This window comes from Equus caballus, chromosome 16 (genome assembly GCF_041296265.1).
Source record: "Equus caballus isolate H_3958 breed thoroughbred chromosome 16, TB-T2T, whole genome shotgun sequence".
Lineage (NCBI taxonomy): Eukaryota > Metazoa > Chordata > Mammalia > Perissodactyla > Equidae > Equus > Equus caballus.
Genome location: NC_091699.1, coordinates 79,039,629 through 79,066,968, shown reverse-complemented (window position 1 = coordinate 79,066,968; position 27,340 = coordinate 79,039,629). Strand labels below are relative to the sequence as shown.

At 42.1% G+C, this 27,340-nt stretch overlaps 1 protein-coding gene across 14 annotated transcripts in view; it reads left to right on the top strand.

The window, feature by feature from the left end:
• The window catches only part of CPNE4 (copine 4), a 691,914-nt gene that overhangs the window by 503,816 nt on the left and 160,758 nt on the right, over nucleotides 1-27,340 (top strand). For all 14 annotated transcript variants that reach the window (XM_070239070.1, XM_070239074.1, XM_070239081.1 and 11 more), the window contains one exon: nucleotides 20,613-20,792. In XM_070239070.1, coding sequence (XP_070095171.1) covers nucleotides 20,613-20,792 — 180 coding nt within the window. The remainder of the gene's footprint in view (nucleotides 1-20,612; nucleotides 20,793-27,340) is intronic.

Genomic DNA, 27,340 nt, shown 5'->3' with positions numbered 1-27,340 from the left:
GCAAATTAAAATCACGAGATAGCATTACATACCTATCAGAATGGCTAAAATAAAAAATAATGACAACAACAAATGCTGTGGGGGATTTGGAGAAACTGGATCACTCATACATTGCTAATGGAATGTAAAATGGTACTGCCACTCTGGAAAAGAGTTTTTCTGTTTCTTCAGAAGTTAACATTCAACTGTCATATGACCCAGCAATTGCACTCCTGGGCATTTGTCCCAGAGAAATCAAGATTTATGTTCACACAAAAACCTACACAGAAATGTTTATAACAGCTTTATCTGTAATAGCCAAAAAGTAGAAACAACTCAAATGTTCTTTAATCGGTGAATGGTTAAACAAACTGTGTACATCCGTGTCATGGAATTCTACTCAGTAATATAGGGGAACAATCTACTGATACACCCAACGACCTGGATCAATCTCCAGAGGATTGTGCTAATTCCAAAAACGCCAATTCCAAAAGCTGACACACTATACGAGCCCATTTAAATAACAAAATGGTAGAAATGGAAAACAGATTAGCGGATGCCAGCAGTTAAGAAAGCGCTGAGGGTGTGAGGGAAGTGGATGTGGCTATAACAGGACAGCACGAGAAATCCCTGTGGTGACAGAAATGTTCGGTATCAATATCAATATCCTGGTTATGATATTGTACTATAGTTTTATGAGATGTTACCATTGGGGGAAACTGAGTAAAGGGTACAAAGGATCTCTTTGTATTATTTCTGACAATTGCATATGAATCTACAATTCTAAATAAAAAAGTATTATTTAAAAATAAATTTAATCACAAGATTTAAAAAAAATCTTCTATTACTGTTGTAAATGGACTATCATCCCTCTTTCTATTTCTGGGTACTTGCTGTTGAAACAGAGAAAAGCCAATAGCTTTTTAAAATTTCTGTATTTAATTCTCATATTTTATTTTTAGGTACCTTATCAAATTCTCTTGTTAATAGTGGTAAATTTTATTAGAGTGTCTTGGTTCTTTGTAGATATACAATCAGGTAATTGTTGCTGCACAAAATTGGGGTTCTCTGCCCGACATGCATAAACGAGCCAATTAATTATGGCATCAATCTTTGGGGAGAGAAATCAGCTTTTATTCTGTGAGCTCAATCTTCAGGGAGACTGGGGCATGTGCCCTCAGATCTGTCTCCCCGATTCAGGATTTGGGGCAAAATTTAAGTGGTTAGAGAGAACAGGCTGTCATGTGGAAATGCTGGTGGGACATATTTTCATTGGTGGGATTTGAGCATTTATGGTAAGGTTTTAAACATTTATGACAGGATTCTAAACATTTTTGATGAGGTGGAGAAGGAATTTTAACACCACATCTTCCTGAATGAGGGACCTCTGACTTCTGATAAGAGTCTGACTTTCGCCAAGTTCTTGTCCCGTCCCGGTCCTTGGGTTCCTTGGGGAGAAGGATCTTCACTTCCGAGGTCATTTCTGGCCATGATTTCTTCTTTTACACATGCCCTGGCTACATTACTTTCCAGATTTTTTGGAAGACAATTTTTAATCACTCTGTTGATAAGAGATGGAGTCCGTTGAACTGGTCCTAGAGGGCCCCTGGTTGCATAATTTTCAAAAAAGAGGTCATTTTAGCTATAATTTTCAATGTGTCAGCCAGTTATTTAATTTTCTTATTATATTGTTTCAAATAAACTTTCAGACAGTAGTAAATAATAATAATCAGCATTGTTGTCTAATTACTAATTTTAATTGAAATGGTTTATTCTTTTATTGACTCTAGATTTGATTTGCTTCTTGTTATGTAAGTAGTTTCCAGCCATTCCTATTTTGCTCAGTATTGTTTTCAGTTTCTATATATATGATCTCATGGTTTCCTTCCTTTAATGTATTGATATAATTAATTATATTGATAAGTTTCCTGATATTTAACGCTATTTGCATCACTGGAATAAGCTCTCTTTGGTCATAGTGTGTTTTTGGATATGCTGCTGGATTCATTTGCCAATGTTTTATTTAGAATTTTTGTATTTATACTCCTAAATGAGGTTGAGATATACTTTTCTATGCTTTTACTATTCTTTTTCGGATTTTGGTATGAAATTTACGCTTGTTCCACGAAATTAATTGGGGAGCTGTCTAGCTTTTTCTACGGCCTGGAACAGTTGAAGTAACATCATAATTATCCATTCTATAAAGGTTAGATAAATCTCAGCTGTGAACCCATCTGGTCCTAGTGCCCTTTTCAAGGATAACTCTCTAATAACCTTTGCAAGCTTGTCTACAGTTGTTGGTCTATTCAAATTTTCCACTTCTTCTTAGATAGGTTTGAGTAATTTATATTTTACTAAAAGATCATTTCCCCTTGCGAAATAATTTGCATGGAACATTCTTTTAGTCCTTCCTGCATCTGTTATTGTTCTTTCTCTTTTATCTGTAATCAGACTGCTAAGTATGGGTCTGTTTAGTACCTTCCAAAGAGCCACCTTCTAAATTTACGTATCCTTTTAATATTTGTATTTCTTTGTCTTCTATTTTGTTGATATCAAGTCTTATCTTTATTAATTCCTCCTTCTAGTTTCCTCTGATTTATTTTATTATTCTTCTAGTTTCTTGGGATGAATACCAGCTTCCTATATTTTTATTCTTTATTTCTTAGTAGTAGAATCGTTTAAGGCTACGCTTTTTCCAAAGAGGAGAATTTTCACTGAGTCCTATAGGTTATGATGAGAAGTGCTTCTTTAGTTGCTTTCTAGATTGTTTGAAAATTCTTTTTATTTTTCCTTTAACACAGGGATTAGCTATGAATTTTCTTTTCAAATTTCAAAGTAAATAAGATTTTTGTCCACTTTTTAATTCTTCATTTCTATTTTCATTGGATTTTCTTTAGAGACTGTGTCCTATAAAATTTCTGCTGTTTAAACTTTATTAAGATTGACTTGGTGGCTAATTATAAAGGCAATTTACATAAATGTTCCGTAAAGAAAAACAGGTTCCCCCTATTCAGTGAGGATATGTGTATGTGTATGTATGTATATGTCTATTGACATATACACATATACGTGTGTGTGTCTATACACACTTATTTTTTTGCACTAGCCAATCCTTCTATGGCCTTATTTATTGTTTCTCTAATAAATCTGTCCATTCTGAGATAGGTGTATTGAAATCTCCTATAGTAATTGTATTTTTATAGCATTCTCTTGCCTAGGTTTTGTTTCATTTATGTAGATGATCTTTATGTGGATATGCATTCAGGTTTATGGCACATATTTTTTTCAAACTGTGCAACTTACAAGTATATGGCACCTCTGTTTTTCCCCCTTTAATTACTTTAAACTTAAATTCCATCTTGTTTGTTATTAATACCACCAATCTTACTTTCTTTAGTTTATATTGTACTGAATTCATCCCTTTATGCCTAATCTTTGTTATTCTCTAACTGTGCTGCTTATAAACTGCATTCAACTAGGTTCATTTTTTTAAACCAATGACAGTCTTTGTATTTTCATGGGGAAATTCAGTCTATTTACACTTATTTAATGACTATCATATTTTATTTTGTTCCTTCCATCTTATTTTATGTTTATTATTTATTTTACATACTTATTTCTTTTTGTTCATTTTCCTTATTTTTGCTCATATGATAAAAGTTGCTATCCATTTCTCCTCATTAATTTGGAATTTTTTTAAAAAGTTTTTCTTCAAAGAATCAGGAGTGGTTTTCAGGAGCTCTGTTTTGACGTGTGAAGTTTGAGGGGCTGTGAAATGTTAAGTGGAGGAACAGAGTGGGCATTCGAGTGTGTGCTTAACCCCCCTTGTCCAGGTAAATGTTCACACTGTACCATAGACATGGGGTATTGGGCTGGGGAGATGGGGCAGGAAGGGGTGGGCTTGGAGATGATTTTTAGAGTTCAAGGAGTTTCAATTTTGCCTCCTATTTGGCAACGGGCAGTAGCTCTGAGGTTCTGTCTCCAGTCTGCATGTCTCCCAGATCAGGGATGGGTGTGATTTTATTTTATTTTTGTATTTAAAAAATTTTTTTAAAAAAATTTTATTTTTCCTTCTTCTCCCCAAAGCCCCCTGGTACATAGTTGTATATTTTTTGTTCTGGGTCCTTCTAGTTGTGGCATATGGGACACCACCTCAGCATGGCTTGATGAGTGGTGATAGTTCCACTCCCAGGATTTGAACCGGTGAAACCCTGGGCTGCCAAAGCAGAATGTGCAAACTCAACCACTCGGCCACAGGGCCAGGCCCTGATTTTACTTTTAAAGCCTGGCTTCCTAGGAGTCATCCCTGGGTCAGAGTAACTTAATATTCAGCTAGCGTTCTTCTGAATTTGTGCTTAATCCCCGTGAACTACTAAGGCCTGTCTGTTTTGCTGATGGATCTTGTGTGGTTTGGGAGATGCTTTTGAGCCTGCCCTGTGTCCTGCTCCCTGCCCCATGTCCTGCTCTGACTGTTCCAGAATGGGTGCAGACTGGTTTGTGTCCACAGCTACTTGCTCTTCGCCAAGATCTCCATGGTTTTCGACATTGAGGCGTTTAGACAGAACTTCTCCAGGCTTCGTTCCAAGTAAAATCAGCCACCTCAGGCACAGCTCTCCTCTTTAAGGCTGGCTCTCCCCTTGGGCAGAACCTCTGTGCCCCTGCATTGAGGTGGGGATGGGGATGGCGCAGTTGGATGCATATGTCTGATGTTCAGGCACGACATGTGGGCTTCAGACATCAGTTTGGAAGTCATTAGTTTGTCGATTTTATTTAAAACAGTGAGATTGGATGAGATGACCCAGGGACCCAGAGTAGAGAGAAAATGAAAAATGTCCAAGAATGAAGCCTTGGATTGTACCAATCTGTAGAGCTGAGCTATGGTGTTTAGCTCTGAATAGATGAGGAGTTCATTCCTGAGATCAGGGCCAGGAAACACTTGACTCTGTCAGCCACAGGCCAGCTCCATCTGAAGCCACAGTGGACAGACCGAGTTTCAGTGCCTTAGATGCTTTCTCCCGAACCCATGTTGCTTGGTTATTGGTTTTTTCATCCATCAGGTCTAGCATATGCTGTTGTCTCAAGAATCCAACTGGCTCTGTGGGAGATGAGCAGAATCCTTTCCCATTCTGACTGTGTTTGCTGCCTTGAAGCAGAATCAGGACAGGCTGCTTTGACATTCATGTTTGGTATAGAAAGAGGTAACCGAGGTATGACTAAAAGAAAAATTGTAACCTGGAACCGAAAGCCTGGCTTCACATTCAGCACAGCCAGGAGCTGAATGTGTGACCCTGGGCAAGTTACTTACCTTCCTCAAGTGTCAGTTTCCTCACCTTTAAAATGAAGATATTGATTGTATCTACCTTGCAATGCTAGTGTGTTCTAAGACTTAAGTTATATAATGTAAGTACAGTAGCATGTAGTAAATACTCAATAAATGTCAGTTTCTTTGCTGACCTTAGAGGTCAAGGCAGAACTATTTAAATCCACAACATAGTCCCTGAATTTCCATTTTACTTGTTCCTTCTCTATCAAACTGTCTTCCTTCCTATAGTTACATTGTTTTAAGGGTACCTGAGATTTATTTTAACCAGGTATGGTAAGACATGCAAACACAGAAATGACCGTCATAAAGGAAGAAGTTTGTACTCATATTTCCCTAGAAACAGGAGACACGGCATGCCACACAGGGCCACATGGGGAAGCCCTGGGGTCAGTCAGGAGGCAGAGGGAGCGAGGGGTAACATGGGCAAGAGCCTTTACGGTGGTTTTCATAGGAAAGAATGGGCGAGGCAGGGTAAGCAGGTTTAGGATTGGCTAGTTTGAATATTCAGTGAGCTCTAGAGAATGGGCGCTGTCCCTAGTTGTGTGATACCTGGCCCTGGGGTGATAGGACAGGAGAATCATGGATTCCCTGGATAAGGGAGGTGGGGCTATGGGCTCTGGATTGGTTGATTTGCATATGAAGGCCACCTCCAGGGTGCCCTCCAGGGTCAACAAGGCCCCAAGCAGTCAAAGCATAAAAAATATTGAAAAGAAAAAGTCATGATTAATACATACATGATTGATACACACATTTAGGTTTGTGCGCATGTCCTGAACCAAGAAAAATAGACCTCACCTTGGATCGAGCAAAATTTCTGGGAGCTGGAAATGAACTACAGACAATCTATAACTACTAAACTTATCCTCTAAGTAATTAAAAACCATCCATTCTCTGGCTATCAAAGCCAATAAAAAAAAATCCGTATTTGGATTCAGGCATAGAACCAGAATTCCAGAGTTGGGAGAAACCTTAAGAATTAGTCCGTTGCTCCCTCCTCCCCCATCTGTTTCTTGAATGTCCTCTTCTTCATCCCTGCTGAGTGGTGTCTTCTTCCTTCTTTAGGTTTTTCTGATTGGAAAAAAGATCTTCTCTTTATGGGGCCAAAATTTGCTTCATTTTGGCCTCGGCCTGTTAATTCCTGAAAGCTTGATATCTTGCTCTACAAATACAAAAAACACTCAGCCAAGCTCCGGGAACACCTGCTAGGTCAGATAAAATGTGTATAATGGGCTTGCAGAACTGCTGGTCCACTATGATGAAGAGCCACTTGTATTTGTCACACCTCTTGTACATCTAAAGATGTCCCTTATGAGAACTTGTTTTCTGTCTGTCTTTCTCTGAGCCGGGGCAAGATTGCCTCCACTGCAGGGCACCACAGAGTGTGGCCGATAGCCACCACTACACAGAATGTCCTTCCTGTGCACTCCAGGCTTTCCGCAGAATAAGGAGGACCTTGAGTAGGACATCTATCTTATGAATTGGACTCTATGTTTTTGGATGGTTGATGATATATCTAGTCTAATGCTGAACCCGTAGGGCCTAGCTCAGTGCTGGAAAAATCACAGGCACTCAGTAAATCTTCCTTGAATGAATGAGAGATTGCATGGAAATGAGTACAAATTGCTAATTAGAAGCATTTGTGAGGAATTCACTTTAGCTGAATAAATAAGACATAAGAATAGAAGGTTCGGGTTGCTGTTAGAAGAAAAACACAGTCCTCCAAAGGGTCAAGGTTAGGCACTGAAATAATTTTTTTTTTGAGGAAGATTAGCCCTGAGCTAACATCTGCTGCCAATCCTCCTCTTTTTGCTGAGGAAGACTGGCCCTGAGCTAACTTCCGTGCCCATCTTCCTCTACTTTATATGTGGGATGCCTGCCACAGCATGGGTTGACAAGGGTGCATAGATTCACACGTGGGATCCAACCAGTGAAACCCGGGCTGCCGAAGCGGAACCTGTGAACTTAACCCCTGCACCACAGGGCCCGCCCCCTGAAATCATTGATGTTGTTACAAGAAAGCAGGATTTTGGATTATGTTTCCTGAACCCTCTCACCTGTTGAGCAAGGGGTGAGCATAGAAGGGCTGTTGTGTGGCTTCCAAGAGAGAACGAGCATCAGGGACTTAGCACAGAGCCCACAGTAAGCTGTCAAAGCACTCCAGCTGTTGTGGATTTGCTGCTTCTTTATAATTATGAGGGTGCCCAACCCCATGCTTGTAAAATGGCGGTGTGCCGTAAATATTGATCACCGATGATCATTTTAGTGATGCTGATGGTAATAACGGTGTGATGGGAAATTTTACCACCTAGAGATTTGGCCCCGCTCACTAAGAGTGCTTGCACCTGGTGAAGGACCCAGCAATGTGAGCACTTCGGTACCAACAGAATTAATGACAAATGAGTAAGAGCAATGCCACAGCATCAGTGGAAGATGCCTCTAAAAGGGACCTATGCTTGATAAAAGAAGCATTGTGTACTGTATGTCCATGTGTATTTAAAAACAGAGGAAGTAGAAGTTTAATAATGAGAAGGAGAAAAAGAAAGAGAAGGATTTTTACCTCTTCTAATAAAGACATTATCTTTTGACAGTCGTAGGGTAATTGACATAAAGAATCAGTCTACTGGAGTGGTTGACAGTGAATTGAAAATACATTGAGATTAATTTTCTAATACCAATTCTTTTTTTTTTTTTTTTTAAAGATTTTATTTTTTCCTTTTTCTCCCCAACGCCCCCCGGTACATAGTTGTGTATTCTCTGTTGTGGGTTCTTCCAGCCGTGGCATGTGGGACGCTGCCCCAGCGTGGTCCAATGAGCAGTGCCATGTCCGCGCCCAGGATTCGAACCAACGAAACACTGGGCCGCCTGCAGCGGAGTGCGCGAACTTAACCACTCGGCCACGGGGCCAGCCCCCCAATTCTTTTTATTTATCAGAAATTTTCTCTCTCTCTCTGATATTTACAAGGAAAGAAACAGGAATCGGAGGAAAAATACATATATATTTGGAGAGCTTTGTGGTATGTGGAGTAGCTTGAATCTTCTGGGGTGGAAAGGGATCTTCCATCTGTAATGGTCTAGAACATTCCAGCAGTCAGACTACCACAGGGTAGACTCAAGGCCCAGACAATCAGGATGCAACAAAGAGAATGTGATTCCTAAGCTCTGGGTGTCCCTCTCACCAAGCTTTCTCTCAGCCCTTGTGTAAGCAGCTTCAACTTTTAAATTAACAAATGTAGTAAAATGTTGTAAATTCCTTGGCTTCCAGAGGAAGTCTTTCAGGAACTAGTAAAACAAAAAGTGGTATATATGAAATGAGGCAAAGGGAGTGGGTGGTGGTTGTCGGGTCACAGACGAAAGAGAATCCAGGTATGTAGCTAGTGACTGTCAGATGGGCATCAGCCCAGACTTGTCACTGGGCAAGGCCTGTGGCATATGGCTGAACACAGCTGTTTGGTCTAAATTGACTGTAGAGAGAAGGCCGGGGCCGGTAGCACATAATGGAATCCACCCCAGGCTGAGAAGAAACCCAGTTCTCTCTCCTAACTTCTGAGCTAGAGTTTCATGGTGATAAGAATTTGTGGTAACTTAAGCTGGCTTCAGAGAGAAGCTCAACATTTTAATGAGGAGGTAGGAGAGAGAAATTGGTCAAGAGAGACATCGGGGAAGAATAGAGGCAGGGCCCACGGAAATTGTGCAAAATGTTGAATGCATTCAGAGGCTTATTTGTTCATTAATTTAACAGATAAGTACTGAACAAATTTTGTTTTTTGGCACTGTGCCCAGTGTGGAGTATGTAAGGCAACCTGTCCCACTTGTGTTTGACTTTGCTCTTAGAGAAAATAAAAGTGTCTCTTTTCTTAACACTTTAATGCAAACTCCTTAAAATGTATCTTGTTGGATTTTAATATATGTATTTTGTGAGAGGGAAGAGGAGGGTTAAATAAGTTTGGAAAATGGTAGCAAAGTTAACACATTTATTTGCTGTAGAATTCCTCCAGAGCCTTTAAGGCGTATTCTGCACGGCAGCTTTCTAAGAAAAGGGTATAGCAGGCAAAGCTGCCAAACTCATTTGACTGCAGAACACTTTATTTCCAGGAGCTGCTTGTAGAGCTCGCGTCTTGTAGAGCATGCTTCAGCAATGCTGCTTTAGCATCCCATTCGGGGGACACGCAGTCACATCTGACCATGCGCTGTTCGGTTAGCTGACGTTCCCAGGCTGGCTTGGTCCGAGGTCCTCCCTGACTGGCGTTTGTGCAGGGAGCTCATGGGCTGCCCATTTCCGAAGAGCCCGTTTCCTGGTGTGGCCTGGTTCCACAGTGCTGCCCTCTTCAAGGGATTTGCTTTTTAGAATTCTGTTTCAGATGTTGCCGGGGATTAGCCCTCGTTGACAAAACCACACACACAAAAAGGCTGAACGTGCATATGTGTATGCTTGTGTTAAACATTGATGCTGAGATGCTGGGCCCTGGATCCTGTAAGTCATGTCACTGTGTAGGCAGTCGGAATAAGAAGGCTGATGTGGTGAGAGGGAGCATTGCACCAGGAGTCAGAGAACCCAGCTGGATCCACATCTCAACTGCCAGTTTGTAGCTTCAGGAATTTGAGGATGTTATTTTAGTATCTCTGGGCCTCTGTTTCCTCTGCAGTAGAAGAGGAATGATATACATGTAACATATCAAGCCCTCCCACCCTCTCCTACACCCAGGGCAGACATTGCTGAGCAATCAATCTTCCCACTAAACACAGAGAGAGCCTCAGATAGCTTTGCAACACGGCGTTCTCACCAATCACTCTGATCTGAGAGGATGAAACACGCTGTCATTCCCAGACTTGATGAACAATAGAATCTAAGATCTGAGATTATTGCTCTCACAACACAATTCATGGGAAGAGGAAAGTGTCAAGGAGAGGCGAGTGGCCCCTGACTGATGAAGGAGTGCTGTGGGAAAGAGCGGTGGGCAGAAAGCTGGTGTGTTCCTCCCTGCCCAGTGGCATTTGGAGAAGGTCCAGTTGGATTGTATGATGAATTCACAATTTGGGCAATTGGGAATTGACTTATAAACAGAATGGACATTGGTTATTCTAAAGGAGTCAGGGGAGGGAAGTTGGAACCTAGGGGGTGGACTCCAAGCTATGGGACCGCCCCCCATTGCTTCACCCCTGCACGTGGACACCTGTTGTGAGGAGGCTTGAGGCAGGCCTTGGCAAGTCCACCTTCACAGTCTGCTGGCTGGCGAGCGTGTCCAGCTTGGGATGAGTATGCGGCATCCTGCAGATGAGTTTCTTTTCACTATTTCGAACATCAATTAGTAAGAAAACTAAGGCTCTCCAGTCTTGGATGACCTTTCCAGAGGACTCCACAGCTGTGACAGAGCGACGAGCTGGTAGGAACATCCTGTTAATAACCAACATCTGAGTGAAGTGCAAATTGCTTTACACTTGTGTGGGATTAGCCTCCAAGCTCCCGTATGAGGAGGATCTGACAGTAGCTGCAACTTGGAGTGACCTGCAATCCAACACCTTCCCACTCCCCAGCCTGGCAGGCTCTGGCTGCTTTTAGCAGCAGGCATGAATTTTGTGAGACAGTTTCTGATTGCTTGATATTTGTGTGCCAGCTTACAGCTGGAGTGGGGGGTAGAAGGCAGCTGATTTAGGATTCCAAAACACCATTTATGTTATAGAATCTTTTATGTCCTCTCAGCTTCGAGCATCCAGATTTCTCCTGAGCCATTCTAAAGGGGCTCTAGCCAAGTGGAGAAACTTGAAGAGCAAAATATAAAAGGAGGGGAAAGAGAAAGTTTGAAGAAAGGAAAAGGTGTGCCAGACACTCAAGAGTCACGCTGGGAAGCCTGAGCAGGGTCTGTCATCCAGCTGAGGGTGTTAAAGATTGTTTTCCTCTCAAAGAGCGTTTGGAGTATTGAGTGTTAGGAAGGGCCCTGCTTGAAACCACTGTGGTCAGAGGGTACCTGAATGAATTTGTCCTTTTCAAGAGAGATGCCGTGTCCCAGGAGAGAGCTTTCAGGGAAAGCCCAAGTGGCTCCATCACTTAATAGCTGGGTGACTTGGGGCAAGTTAACCTCTTTGACCCTAAGTTTCCTCATGTGTAAAATAATGATAGTGACACTAACGTGGTTGTTGGGATAATGTATGTGAAGTGGTTAGATCAATGCCTGGTGCATACTAAGTGCTCAGTAAATGTTCCTTATGATCCATTACTGAACATGTTGGGGAATAGAATGTTGTGGCTAAGAGGAAGTTACCACATATATCATATATAGATTTCCAGTTTTCAAACTCTTAAAAGACCATATAATCCATTCATCATGATCCTCCTGATAAGACACAATTTCTCCTACCCTTGGGATTCAGAAGGCTCTTCCAGGTTTTGCATTATCTTGGGCCATTTTTAAGAGCATTGCTGAAACTGTCAGGGTTCCAGCAGAAAAAGAAATGTTGATGACACACTTAGAGACGTGTGGGCGAAGTTAAAGGAGTCAGCAAGGGATGCTGAGATGCTCTGGGGCTGGCAATAGTGGGAAGCCACCTCTGAGCTTGATGCGCAGGCAGAAATGGCAGTGTTACTGGAACCCAAGGAGAGCCGGAACCTTACAGGCAGGACTTCTAGGAGGGGACTGTAGGGGTTTGGCGTCTAGTGAGAGCCTGTTTCCTAGTTCATGGACAAGTGTCTTCTCACTGTGTCCTCACATGGCAGAGGGGCAAGAGGGCTCTCTGGAGTCTCTTCTATAAGGGCACTAATCCTATTCATAAGGACTCCACTCTCATGACCTGATCACCTCTCAGATGCCCCCACCTCCAAATGCCATCACGTTGGGGCTTAGGTTTCAACATATGAATTTTGAGGGGACACAAACATTCAGTTTATAGCACTTGAGTAGATATTGAAATTACTGCTATCTAGGGTCTACCCCACACAGAGTCTAATTTTACTGGTCTAGAGATCCCCAGATGATTTCAATGTGCAGCAAAGTGTGCACGCTGCTGCTGTCTACTAGAATCACATGGGGATCTCCAGACCTATTAAATCAGTAGTTCATTAATCTCCAGGGTGATATAGCTGACACAGGCTACCACAGAATGTCCAATATGGTAACCACTAGACATATGCGGCTATTTAAATTTAAGATAATTACATTTAAACAAAACTTAAAATTTAACTTCTCAGTCCCACTATCCACATTTCAAGTGTTCAATAGCCACATGTGACGGATGGCTACCATTTTGGACAGTGCAAATATAAAATATTTCCATCATCATGGAAAATTCTATTGTACAGTGCTGGTACAGTGACAGGACCCCCCAAGCTAAGTGGGCTGGGGCTCAAGGCAATGAGACGGAACTGAAATCAGGAAACTAAGCCACACAAGCTAAGCACTCACGCTGGGGAAGAGGGACAGCTATGGAGGACACAGAGGTGTTTGATACAGGAAGATACATTTGAGACCTCTGCCAATATGCTGATCCAGTCAGGATTGGCCCAGGCTCTGTGTGGATGGAGACAGCAGCCTAGAGGGGCTGTGGAGGGCAACAAAAGAAGAGGAAGACCCAGGACCCATCGTTGTGGTACTTGAGACCTCTCTGAAGGTGCCTACAGATGATACTCATTTCATTTACTTCTAAGCCACACTCTTGGGCAAGTGATGTGACTCTACCATCCACTTTGAACAGCATACGCCTGGGGATATGTTTAGTGGTGAAAGGACTATCTAGCTTTAGGCTCTCCAGCAGGACCATCCCCAGGGTGCCATAAACAGAACCCAGCTGGCACAAGAGGCCCCATTACTTGAGAGCCAGTTTAAGACCATAGCGAGGAGATAAAGGGAGGGTTCAATGGATCAATAGCAAGGGGGAGAGAGAGAGACTTTTGTAATCCTGGATCACTTATTCAGTTAATCTAGAGCATTTGAAGATTTTACCATGTGGTGTGTGAGCAGTGTCTTTTCAGAGTTAAATCTTGGAGAGGTACCAGGTTGGATGTTTCTTGAGAGAAGCAGAATGGTATGTTAGTGTACTAGGACTGCTGTAAGAAAGGGCCTCAGACTTGGGGCCTTAGACAACAGAAATTTATTGTATCACAGTTCTAGAGGCTAGAAGTCCAGGATCAAGGTGTTGCCAGGTTTATTCCTTCTGACAGCGCTAGGGAGAATCTGTTCCATGCTCTCTCCTGGCTTCTGGTGGTTTGCTGGAAGTCTTTGGTGTTCCATGGGTTGTAAGCACAACATTCCAATCTCTTCCTTCATGTCCAAAGGGCATCTCTGTGTGTCTGTGTCCAAAGCTCCCCTTTTTATGAGACATCAGTCATATGAGGTCAGGGGTCCGCCCTACTCTAGTAGGACCGCATCCTAACTTCTAACTTCCATAACAACTCCATTTCCAAATGAGGTCACATTCTGAAGTACCGGGGATTAGAACCTCAACATATGAGCTCTGAGGGACATAATTCAACCCAGAACTAATGGTGTAGTAGGAAGAGAATATATTTTGCAGTTGGACAGACCGGGTTGAGCCTTGCTTTTGCCACTGCTTTTCTGATGCAGTTTTATTTTATCATCTGCAAAAGAAGGATGATATATTTAACAGAATCGTTGGTAAAATGATAAATCAGTGGTAAAATGAAGCACTATTCTATGTATCACCACTTAAGAAAAAAATACTTCCAATTAAACAGTGGCATATCATCAATTATAACATGCATCTGAGTTTTAAATATGTGAAATTGTGAAATCAAAGTATGTTTTAAAGTCGATGAAGGTAAGGACTGAAGATAACTTGTAAAGTGCCTTCTCTAGGAAAGTAAGAAATTGTACAATAAAGGTGCATCATTTTTTCTCCACCCCTTCCTTTGAGCAGAAAAGGTACCATTACCATTGGTCACCACCCTACTTGTCATCCATTTCAAGAAGGAATTGAATAATTTACTAGGCAGTGGTTAAAATGAATTCCTAAGGAGGTGGCTTCTGTGAAGTGTGTTATTGCCATCACAAAACTTTATGATCGCTTCAAATAGGGGGTGTCTTCTGGGCTTTCTCTCTGGGGGATCCCACTCTTTATTCCTATCTTGGCTAATAAGTCCACTCATGTGGATTGTTCTGAGAACCAGCGAGCCCTTGGAGAAGTTTCTCTATTTGTTTAGTTGGGTTGAAGGTGGGTTGGACTAATAGGGAATTTTGAGGAGTATACAGTTCTGTGTTTATCAGGACTAGCCTCCATATTGGAGGATAGTTAGCATCCTGTGATGTCACCCCATCATTGTGACAAACCCAAATGCCCCTACACATTTCCACATGCCCCCTGGGAAAGTGGGTATTTCCTTCATTAAGAACCAGTAAGCTAGATGAATGTGTCAAGGTGCAAAGTCAGCTTCAGCCCAGGATTTTATAAGTTAAGGAGAAGCAAAGATTGGCAATCAGGCATATTTTCAGTCTTAGGAACTGGTGAGCAGGAACTCCCCAGTCCATGTGTCACATCAGCCAGACCGCCAGAAATGATGTAGACATATCACAAAAATGACACAAGGAAACTCAAATTTCCACATGTGATTCCTTAAATAACCAGCAAAATGTTAAAGAGTTTAGTCCTATCAAAGTAGAGAATCCATTTAAATTGAAAATAAAAGCCATATCTCACCAGCACCAACCTCTCTCTCTCTGTTGAGTGATATTGAAACCCACAACTTGTTTGTTGCAGCTATGGGGCAAGCCACCAGCCCTGGGGCCAGTCACTTCAAATCAGCAGCCATAAGCAACTGAAATCTTGAAATTCAATAATGCTATTTCTGGTGGCTTAGTGATTTATCTTATTATCTAAATTTTATTTGGTTTAATATGTCCCCTTGGAAGTTACATGGTTTGAAAAATTATCTGTAATAAATCCTTTATTTTTGAACATAAAGTTCTCCATTCTTTATTCAGAGAAAATTAGTTTCTCCCCACCCTCACTAACTAAATATTGAGGAAATATTTAAGGAATATCAGTTTGAAGGAATATCTAATTATAAGCCTGCCCTGGGTGCCCTCATGTCTCTCTCTCTCAGGCCCATGTCATTCTTCACCAGCCCTGTTACCCTTGGGATAAAGCCTGTACTTCTCCAGGAAACCTTAGACCATTCAGTGACTGGCATCAGTTTTGGCTCCTGCCTTTACCTTCTCCCCACTAATAGCATCACATTGTTTAGTGTTCACCTCCCAATAACCTCACCTCCTTTGCCTGTGGCAGTTCCAGCCCTTGGAAGCCCAAGGAGCAGACAGTCATTCTGCACTTACTCTTGAACCATTTGTTGATGACACACTGACCTTGTCCCCCAAACAATCCAATCTTTGTGGGCAGTGTTCGGGGCCCCCATTGTGTCTCCAGTATGCCCACTGGACAAACCAGATCTCCAGAGACACAGCCACAGCCTCATTCATTGACTTTCCCCATGAGTTCTACATTTTATGTTTGTTGTCTGGCTTGTGCATTAATTTGAGCAACAGTTTCAGTGGACAATCTTCAAATTTGCATGACTATATAGCATAGAGGTGAAGAATCTTACCTCTTGAAAGCCATGTGAAGTTGGGAAAGTTATGGGGTCTGTCTGCCTCCCGGTAAGAGGCTAATAATAGTGCCTACCTCATAGTGTTGTCGTCGGATGAAAAGAGAGCGCCTGTCAAAAGATTTGAATGTACCCTTCACCAAAGAAGATATACAGATGCCAAAGAAGCTTATGAAAAGATGCTCAACATCCTTAGTTATTAGGGAAATGCAAATTGAAACCACAATGAGATCCCACTACACATGTATTAGAATTTAAAAAGTTAAACATACACCTATTTCACTCCTAGGTATTTACCTAAGAGAAGAAATATATGTCCAGACAAATGCTTGTGTATAAATATTCACGGCAGTTTTATGTGTAATAGCCAAACTGGAAACCACTCAAATGTCTGTCAATGGAATATTACTCAGAAATAAAAAAGATGAACCATTGATGCACAAACAACAATGAATAAATCTCAAAATACTTATGCTAAATGAAAGAATAAAGACCAAAAAAAACTACATACTGCATACAATTTATATATTATTGTAGAGGATACAAACGGATCTACCATGACAGAAAGTAGATCAGCAGTTGCTTGGGAATGGAAAGGGTCGGGGGTGGGGTGAGAGGAAGGCATTGCAAAGAGTCATGAGGAAGCTTTTCTGGGTAATGGATACGTTCACTATCTTGATTGTGATGATGGTTCAGTAGAATATACATATGTCAAAACTCTTGGGGGGGGGGAAGGGATAAAGGGGCACATATATGATGGTGGGTAAAGATTAGACTACTGGGGGGCTGGGCCCATGGCTGAGTGGTTAAGTTTGAGTGCTCTGCTTGGTGGCCTGGGGTTTTGCCCATTCGGATCCTGGGTGTGGACGTGGCATGGCTCATTGGACCATGCTGGGACGGTGTCCCGCATAGCACAACTAAAGACACTCACAACCAGAATATACAACTATGTACTGGGGGGCTTTGGAGAGAAGAAAAAAAAAAGAAGAATATTGGCAACAGTTGTTAACTCAGGTGCCAATCTTTAAAAAAAAAATTAGACTACTAGGGGTGTGTAAGATAGAGTGTAGTCAGAAATTGATAAATAATAATGTATACTCGAAATTGCACAATGTTATAAACCATTATGACCTCAATAAAATTACTTGGAAAAAAAAACCCTTCTGAAATATACACTTTAAATAGATGTGATTTATTATATGTAAATCATACCTCAATAACATATTTTTTTAAGTGGGAGCCTGAGACAAAGCAGGGCTTCCATAAGTATTAACTGTTATAAACTTTAGTGTTATGCTTAAAAATGTTTTAGATGAAATTTGTGAAAGAACATCTCATCAAAAGCAATATTCAATGGTTGATTCTATCACCATCATACCATAACCTAGCTGCAGTTTTCTTTTCTTTTTAGGGATGCTCAAGAATAAACATGAATTCAAAAAAATGGTCCAGACTTTGAGGTCAAAAGGCATGAGTTCATGTGCCCATTATATTGTCCAGTACCTTGTGCTGACATTTGACCTTGATTTTTCTCATATATAAAATAGTATAGGGGCCAGCCCAGTGGCATAGTGGTTAAGTTGGCATGCTCTGCTTTGGCAGCCCCAGCTTTGCAGGTTCAGATCCTGGGCGTGGACCTAAACACTGCTCATCAAACCATGCTGTGGCGGCGTCCCATATACAAAATAGAGGAGGATTGGCATGGATGTTAGCTCAGGTCCAATCTTCCTCACCAAAAAAGGGAATAGTATAGAGGTGCATCACATGATTGCCATAAGAATCAAATGAAATAAATTGATGTGTGTTCTGCAAACCATAAAGCAGCACTGTTATATCAGTCTTCATGATTAGGGAGGAGAGGACATAAGTGTTCACATTTTTGCAGACTTGGTAACAGAGAGCCAGCAAGATAAAATAAACCTTGACAGAAAATATTTCACACAAGAACGAGGGATAGACCCTACATCTCCTGAATTTCCTTACTTGGATATTCCCACATCAGAATTGCCTGGCAGACTTTTAAAAATACAGATTTCTGGGTCCCCCATCCCATATTTACTAAATCAGAATCCCTGGGGGTAAGGACAGGAATCCGAGTTTTAAAGAAAGGGGCTCAACTGATTCTGATGCAGCTGGCAGCAACAGTCAGTGCGTGGTCTTTTGGAAACATATGCCTTGACCTTGATGTCTCTCAATGAGAAACATGGGCCGTCCTGGTCTCTGTTGCTCAGGTTAAACCTGGTTTCAGTCTCCAGAAAAGATAATGCACGTCCCATAATGACTGGGAATGCAGAATATTTTGAAACATCTTCCAAATACACGTTTAGTATCCTGAGCACATCCCCTATCACCATTTCTCTGTTTTCCTGAGCACCTATACTCAGGATTCGTACTGGCCCTGAGATTATCTATCTTGGTAATGCAAATGCTTGTTACTTTCTTTCTTTCCAACCAGTCTTTTCCCTCGCAAAACCAAGTCATTCGGTGTTGCATGCTGGCAGCTCACCTTGGATAGTCTGTCTGAGGGGTGGCTTGATACCAACATCAAATTTATATGTATGTGGGATTACCATTTGAAAAGCAAGAAGTGAGAGGAAAAGCAGAGGGATTGGTGCCCAATCAGCGATTTGTGCCACTTGGGATGGTTAAAACAGAGGAACAAAGGCTAGAGTTTCCATCTCCTCCCATCTCTTATCGTCTAAACCAGCCACGACTCTATTCTTCCATCCACAAGGAAAGAAGACTCCTTTTCTGTCTTGAGGATGTCAAATCCTCTTATAAGTTATATCATGGGGGTTATTTCAAAATTCTCTATCAAAAGAAACCACATGAATATAATTAAATCTCTTATCATATGGATCATTATTCTATGAATTTGGACCAGATGTTGCAAAAATGTCTTTAGGGGTCAGGCAGGGAAAATCATTGAGGGAGAAGAGCTTGTAAGATGGAGAATGAGTGCCTCACCTGAATGGGGCAGTCCCCAATTGTTGCCATGTATGAACGTATCCCTAGGTTGCAAGGTATTTTGATTGTTTTTCCAAAGAGGTGGCAGCAAAAAATAGCCCTTCTTTTATGCTGGCAAATTAAGGGAAAATTACTTTTAAAAGAGACAAATAAAACACCTTCAAGTCAGCTTGAATTTGCACACTACCAGTATATGACCTCTGATTTTTATTATTCAAAACCATAATCACTTAATAATTGAAAAGAAATTATGCCAATATAGTAAATCCTTGCACTCATATGATCAGTCAATAACTATTCAATCCTGACCCCAGAAAGAACACTTTGCTCATATAGAAGCTGAGTCTTCATGGGAAGCTAGAATAGTCAGATAACCATTGGTCTGAACAATAGCTTGTTGTAAAATGCTAATCAGCAGTAGGTTGGGACTTGGTTTTCTGCCTGTTGGGCAGCGGCATGACAGAACCATATGCTCCTTCTCCTTGCAACCTGGATTGTCCATCCCACCAAGAACAGCAGGTGGTGATCCTTGCAGGATAACCCTCTCTCACACAGGGCCCTGCATAGGAAGGGACAGGACCAGGGACAAAGCACTGAACTCAAGAATGTCAGGGGAGGCTGCAGCAAGTATTGAATATTCTTTTCTGGATAACATGTATATGCATGATATGGTCACAGATTGTCTTCTCTTCATTTTGTTGAGAGACTTTCCCTGTACTCTAAAGAAAGCGGGGTAATGTTTTTCACAGTTGGTGCTAATGAATGACACTTGGGAAGTATCCAATAAACCATGTTTCTATTTGAAAGCCAACAGTACGTGCAGGCTCCAGTTGATTTGAAGATATGAGTAATGGTTCTCTCCAGTTGAGAGATACTGTGGGATTTTAGGTTATCTCTAACTTGGTCCTTTAAGGCCTCCCAGATATATTCGTATATCAGGGCCTCAGCCTGCCCCTCTCTGTTCTCTCACTCTCTGATGTCCTGCCAAGTCCTCCCTTTGGCTGACTCCAACCAGAACCCAGAGGGCAAGGGAGCCCACGAAATTCAATCCAGAGAGGTCAGCCACCAGGGACACAGAGTAGGGCAGAAAGCGGCAGATATGAGTCTGGGAGAGGGGGGCAAATGAGAGTTATCATCACAGAAGGCAAGGGGAATCATAGCTCTTGGAATATTAGAGAAGGAAGGGATGTTTTCACCAACTAATGCTCTAATCCTCATTTTGTTGATGAGGAAACTGAGGCCTGGGGAGTTGAAATGACCAAGGAAGCATTATAAACCCAATAAAAGGCATCCTTGAGACCAAAGGCTGTTATCTTCATATCCATTCTCATGGCCTTTCCACTTCATTATGCCGGGAATCAGGATTTATGAAACTTTAGGATTGGCTAAAATGGGGCACCTACACAGTCATTTGCCATTGCTGTGCCCTTCAGACATGAGGAATCGATGACAGATATCTTTCCTCCTGAGCCCAGATGTGCCCTCAGACTCCTTCTCATCCTAAGGCTCCAGGCAGCCACTAACAATCCGTCGTGTTGCCCTATTACTAACAATCCAACATGCTCTAAATCTTTGAATACAAAGCTTCGGATTATTCTAAGAAGATTTTCCTGCTTGACACACGGCTTATTCTCTGAAGGTGCTTCCTTGAAGACTTTCAAACTGCTTGCCCTGGTGACTTGGTGGCGGGTGTTTATAGTTTGGAAGGAGGGGAAGCACCATAAGATTAATTCTCCTGAAGGATTATAATAAAAGGCCCTAATCCCTGATGGGTTTTCTCTTTCTCTCTCCTTGCAGGTTGACAGAACGGAGGTGATTCGCACCTGCATAAACCCAGTGTATTCAAAACTGTTTACTGTGGACTTTTACTTTGAAGAGGTGCAGCGCCTGCGGTTCGAGGTCCACGACATCAGCAGCAACCACAACGGGCTGAAGGAGGCCGACTTCCTGGGTGGCATGGAGTGCACGCTTGGCCAGGTGGGTCGACAGATGTCCCTTCCTCCCTCCTTGCCTTCTTAGTGCCTTTCTTCCTCCCTTTTTTCCCTCTCTCCTTTTATACAATCCTCGCTTTCTTTCTCCTATTGATTTTCTTTATTTTAACATGTAGCATTCTATGACTGCCCATGCACTGTCACATCCGTTATCTTTAACGTTAGATTTACATAGGGATGATGCTGCAAATATGTGTAGTCTTCCTTATTTTGCAAAATTAACCATTTTCTCTTCTGACTTCATTCTGTCAGTCATTTATTTAACAAGTATTTGTTGAGTGCTTCCTCTGCTCTGCTTGTGTGTCTGTTACAGCCTTATCCTGACACATTATAAATTCCCATCTCCCAACTCAACTGTGAGAACCCCCACACATGGGGTATTGCTCATTCACGTGTGCTCCAAGCCTGTGGTGACAAAAATAGCCCAAGAGAGGACTAAATAGATATCTGGTGAATGAATAAATGCTTTTACTTCATCCTCACAACAATCATGTGAAATAAACATCATTATTATATCCATTTGTCAGTGAAAAGCCAAGACTCAGGTCAAGCGACTTGCCGGAGGCCCCACACTAAAGAGTGGCAGAGTTAGAACTCGAACCAGGTCAGCCTCACTCTAAACCCCACCGTTTTGCTTCTGTAACACCCTTCCTTTTTCCCTCCCCTTCCTGCGGTGTCCAGAACTTTCATAGATGCTGAGGAGAGATCTAAATGAAGAAATAATCCTTGTCCTCAAGAAATGGACAAGGTAATTGGAGAAGGCATGCTATATGCACCTCAATAGAGCAATTCATGACGTTCTCTAAGCTGTAGTGAGACAACATATCCTGGGCTCTATACAGAGGGTTGTGGGCCTTCAGGGCAAGGAGAGATTTTCTGCTGATAGAGTCAAAGAAAGCATTTGTGGGACCAAACTTTGAAAAAATATGGTCCAGGCATTGAAGAAGGAGGAGGGAGAGCTTTCAAGTAAGAAAGCAACGTAAACAAGGCCTAGAACCACCATGGCGGAGTAAAGAGCTGAGGAGACCGGTTTCACTGAATCAAGGTCAGATGCTCATTTACTGTGAAACCAGTGAAGCTTAAACTTCAGAGCCCCTCCCTCGTGTGGACTCCCTCCAAGGCTCTGTGTCACATTTTTATGTGTAGTTTTGTTCTTTTTTCTCAAAGAAGGATTCCAAATCATATAAGCCTCAAGCCCTGCAAGACCTGGATCCACCCTCTGCAGAGGTAAGGGTCCTGTTTAGGGATTAGTAAGAGAGGGTGCCTGGCAGAGAGGCGGGAAGCATGCCTGTTTGTTTGTTTGTACCCTGCCTCAAACCACTTACTGCTGAAAGAAATTCTCCCATATGAGTGCTGAGTGACAACACAGGTGATCTCCTCAGTTACTCTTTTCCAGAAAATATAGTGATTGAGTTCATAGGATCATTGCTTGTTCCTTGAGTGAAAGCCAAAAGCTTAATGTGGAAGTTCAGCTGAGGGGAGGCAGAGAGAGGAGCTGGAATATTCTCCATAAATATAATCTCTCTCATGACTTTTGAAAAGAGTTGATAGCAGATAGTTCTAGGGTCTTGCCAGGTGTAGTGCCCTATAAGTGGGCATTGAATAAATAAATGAATAGGGGCTAGCCTGGTGGCATAGTGGTTGGGTTCGCATGCTCTGCTTTGGCGGCCCGGGGTTTGTAGGTTTGGATCCCGGGCACAGACCTACACACTGCTCAGTAAGTCATGCTGCGGTGGCATCCCACATACGAAATAGGGGAGAATGGTTAGCTCACTGACAACCTTCCTCAAGCAGAAGAGGAAGATTGGTAACAGATTATAGCTCAGGGCCAATCTTCCTTACAAAAAAAATAAATAAATGAATGAAGGAATGGTGGATTTGAGATGGAATTCTGTAATGTATAAATAAAATAAAAAGGTGATTAAAATGGCGTCTTTAATAGATAAAAATGAGCTACTCTAAGATTCTCCCTTAGATGGTGGTCATCGCTCTCATGCATAAAAGTTATATTCCATCCCAAGAAATAAATGTAGATCCATTAAGAGTCACGTGAATAAAAAATCTGTTTCATCTAAAGCTTTGATAATTTTGTCTTTGTCAATGACCGTCAAACTTACATCTTTCACAAGGCTCAGCTTTTCAACATCCAGTAAGTCCTTGTGCTCGGCATTGTGCCAGGTGCCAGCAATATAGTGGGAAGCCAAACCATTGTCCCTGCCTTCCAGCAGCTCGCAGTCTAGTTGGGGATAAAGATGGCAAACAAATAATTACACAAGCAATTAATTAAATTGCAACCATTGTTAGGGAGAAGTACAGAATAAGAGAGCAAACACTGAGAGAATGGTGTCAGATGGAGAGGGGGTCAAAGAAGCCTTCCGAAAGGAAGTGACATTCACACTGAAACTTGGAGGGAGTGTGAATGTGCATCAGGTGAGAAGAGAGAGGAAACACATTCCAAGCAGATGGGAACATTACATACCAAGCCTCTGGATTCAGGAAGGGGTTTGGCATATGGTGCAGAGTATCTTCATTTGGGTTTCCCAGGAAGCCGACTGTGAGATAGGAAGTCAAAAGAGGTGAATGAAACACCATAATGGAGTAAAAAAGAGAGACAGGAAGAGGAAGGCAGCCTATAAGGCTACGACTGTGGCAACAAGGACTTAATTCTACTGGTGAAATTCTGGAAGCTGGTATATAGCAAACAGGACAGAGTTATCTCACCCTAGGGATGAGGGAATTAAGGTATTTATACACTTGGGGATGTATATACTCTCATCAGTCATTGAGGGATGTTTCCAGGCTGGGAACATTAATCCCCTGGGGTTTATGGCTTATTTCTTGGGCCTCGAAGCAGGCTGCAAAACTACAAGAAGCTTGCAAGCAAAGAAATACAGGTGCTAGTGGTGAGAAGTCAGTGATGTGCACCCAAGTCATAAGGCCTGGCAGCATCTGCTACACAGGCTCTTTTGGTTGCTTGCCCAATAGCCAATTTCCCCCATCTTTTAACTGTCAGACCCTGATCATTTTCCACCACGTAGCCATGTAGAAAATAGCCCTATCCCTAGCTCAAGAGTGAATCCTAAGTAACCTCAGCCAACCATACAAATCCCACCCCCCCTTTGCCCAAGATTGGTTTAGGGGTGGGCTTGTGGCCAGTTCTAACTAATGAGACATGAGAATTTTTCTTAGAAAGATTTTCTAGCCTAAAAAAAAAAGAGAGACACACATGAAGAAAGAGTTCCTCTTTTCCTGTGATTCCTGGAACCACTGCAGCCGTCTTGCAATGATGCTGAGGATGAGAGCAACCCTTATCCGAGGTTGGAGCCAAAAGATGTGGAGGCACAGGTCTATCATACTGCACCTCCTTATTATGGGAGAATAAAGTGTCCTAGTGTTAAAGCCCTTTGGAATGGAATTTTCCATTCCTTGAGCAAAAAGCATCATGATTGATACAGAGCTTATGAGGAACTGAAAGATGGCCAGACCATCTGGAGTGGGGTGAACAAAGGGAAATTGGAGGAGTTCATTGGCTTAATTTCCTTAATCTCTCAAGATGAGGAATTTATAGAAGTGAACACTGAGGATGAGATTACAAATAGTCCTTTCTAAATATATTTTGATACTTTAGAAAGAGCTTCCAAACTGGTAGTTTCATTTGACCCTCTTGACAATGCTGGGAGGACAGGTGTCATCTGCATTTTATAATGGAGAAAACTGAGGGCCAGAAAGATTCAGTGTCTTGACAGAGCCAAGATCAGAAGTCAGCCTTTTGATCCTTAATCCAGAGCTCTTTCTTCTGCCATGATTTAGGGAAGGATAGTGTGGGGAGGCCACCTGTTCTGAAAACTCTTTTAACATCATGGCTTAGGTGAAACAAATGAACAGCAAGTCAGACTTGTTCAGTGTGGCCCTAAGGCATGTTTCCCAAGCCACATGGCTCCACCCTTGGGTGACATGCTAGCCTCTGCATATTCTCTGTGCATTGTATATTCTTAGGCAACCACCCTTTCATATTTTCAGTCATGTATAGGTGCAACTGACCTTCCCCACACTTTTGAGGTGGGCACTAATTGGCTTAAATCAATTAGAATATCTCTTTTTTTGTGGCCACAGTGATTGAGTGAGGGATGTTATGTAACTAATCAGAGATAATGAGCTGTAAGTATATATTTGCTGGAGTCTTCTGGGAAAGAAAAGATGAGGCTGTGAGGTCTGGAAATGGTCCCCTTCAAGGCAAGCACATGGAGCTGCTGGGGGAAGAGGAGGGTGATGACAGGATAACGTGTGGAAGAAGAGGAACAGAAGCTGACACCGCCAGGGGAGGAGGAGAGAAATGGAGAGAAATGAGGTGATATTATTTGCACACTAGATAGAGTCTTGTCTGAAGCCACCCTTTCCTGGGAATTTTGGCTGAAAGTTTCCCTTTATTATTTAAACCACTATAGGCTAATGCTTTTTGCCCCTTGCAACATGGAGTTATAACTGATCAAGTCATATTCCAGAGAATCCCTTTCTTAGGCCATAGCGACCTTTTCAAGCTCCAAGATCCTATAACCCATCTGCATTTCATTCATTTTGCAACTCATTCTGCATTGCCTTGAGAAGTTCCTTTTTATAGGCTCATTAAAATCATTTCTCTCTTAATTAGCATTTGTTTGTGTATGTATTCATCTGGCCCCCATAGCCATATTACCAGTTTCTTAAGGCAGAGGCCACAGACAGTACTTCTTGTGCCTAATGCAACACCATGCTTCATACATCACACATGCTCAGGTCAAATTTTTTGATAAGTTAAATTTCAAAATTTCAGATAAATATGAACTTCTATTTTCATGTGATTAAGTTTCATTCTCTCATTTATTCATACTTTCAACAATCATTTATCAAGTGCCTGGATATGCCAAGTGCTGTAATAGGTGCTAGAGGCACAGAGATGAAAAAGACAGAGGCCCTGCCCTAGAAGAGCTTGTAATGAGCTGAGAGACACAGACCAGTAAACAAATAATCAAAGTGCCTATTACTAAGTGCTACCGTGAGATGTGTTTCAGAGGCTATAGGAGAAAGACTTACCTCTGCCTAGGGAGAATCAGGGAGGTCTCACAAGAAAGATGCCTCACTCTGGACCTGAATCTTGAAGGATGAGTAGGAATCCACCAGCAGAGAAAAGAAGTAAGGACTCCCTGGGCAAAATGACTAGCACACATAAAGGCACAGCAGCACAAGAAGGACAGAGAACTCTAAGTGGTTCAGCATGGTGGGATGGTCAAGTGAATGGGGAAGGGATAAAGGAGGCTAGACAAGAGAGGAGGAGCCAGACTGTGAGGGTTTTAAGTACCTCTCTTTAAAGTCTGGAGAGCTTAGATTTGATGCACTGGAGGCCCTGATGGGTTTTAATGAGGGGAAGGACAAAATTGGATGCATGTATTAGAAAGATCACTCTGGCATTCCCGTAATGGTGGATGAAAGAGAGTGGAAGCAGGATAAACCAGTTAGAAAGTTAGTGCAATGACAGGAAAGAGATGAGGAGGCAGTGGTGATGGAAGTTGAGAAGAGGAGACCCAGAGGAGAGTTTGTCCAAGAGCAGAATCAACAAACCTTGGAGACTGAGTAAGGAAGAAGTTCATGGGTGTCTGGCTTAGTTTACTGGAGGGGCGATTTGACTGTCGTTGAGAGGAATCATACTGAGGAGTACGGTAGGGAATAGAATGTGTTGCTGACGTGTTAAGCCCAGGATGTCTATGAAGAATCTAGAGAAGGTTGCCAGTTGGCAGCTGACCACGTGGATGTGGACATGATACAGATTTAGGAGCCAACTTGCTATAGATGGTAGTTGGTAGCATGAAAGTGGATGAGAGTCCTCAAAGAGGCTGTTTTAGTTTTATTTTTGGAAGGAAATTCATGAACACGCCACATAGGAACAAATATAAAGGATTTTTTTAAATCATTGGGTATGTAAGTACATCTCCCTTCTTTCAGATAAAAGTGTGAACTTGATGTTTTTCTTGAAATCAAAATCCTTTCTTGGGTGTTTTCTCCGTGCAGAGTAGCATACAGACAGATGCATTCTAATGAGAGCTCCATGAAGGGCAGGCAGGCCTCCTTCACCCTTCCTGGTTTCACAGGCTGTGACACTTTGGTGTGGATGGGAATTTTTCTCTTTTTTCTAAATTGATCTCTCTAGATCAAGCTAAAAGAAAATCCATCAACATTTTCCTTCTTCATAACTTCAGTGGTGATAGAAGATTCCTTTTCCTCGGACTGCTTAGTTAGGCAGGGGATGGCTGGATTCCGGACCTATTGAGCCACTGCAGGAATGGCGTGGTCAAGGTCTGAGGCACTCTTTCATAGTGCTCAAGTGTACACACCGTGGAGCCTGATGATCTAGACTCAAGTCCAGCTCAGCTGCTCTCAAGTTCTTACGTCCAGAGGCAAATTCCCACAGCCATTTAAGCCTTAGTCTCTTCATTTGCAAAAATGGAGATAATAATAGTTCTGGCCTTGAGAAATATTGTGAGATCAATTGAGAAAATACAT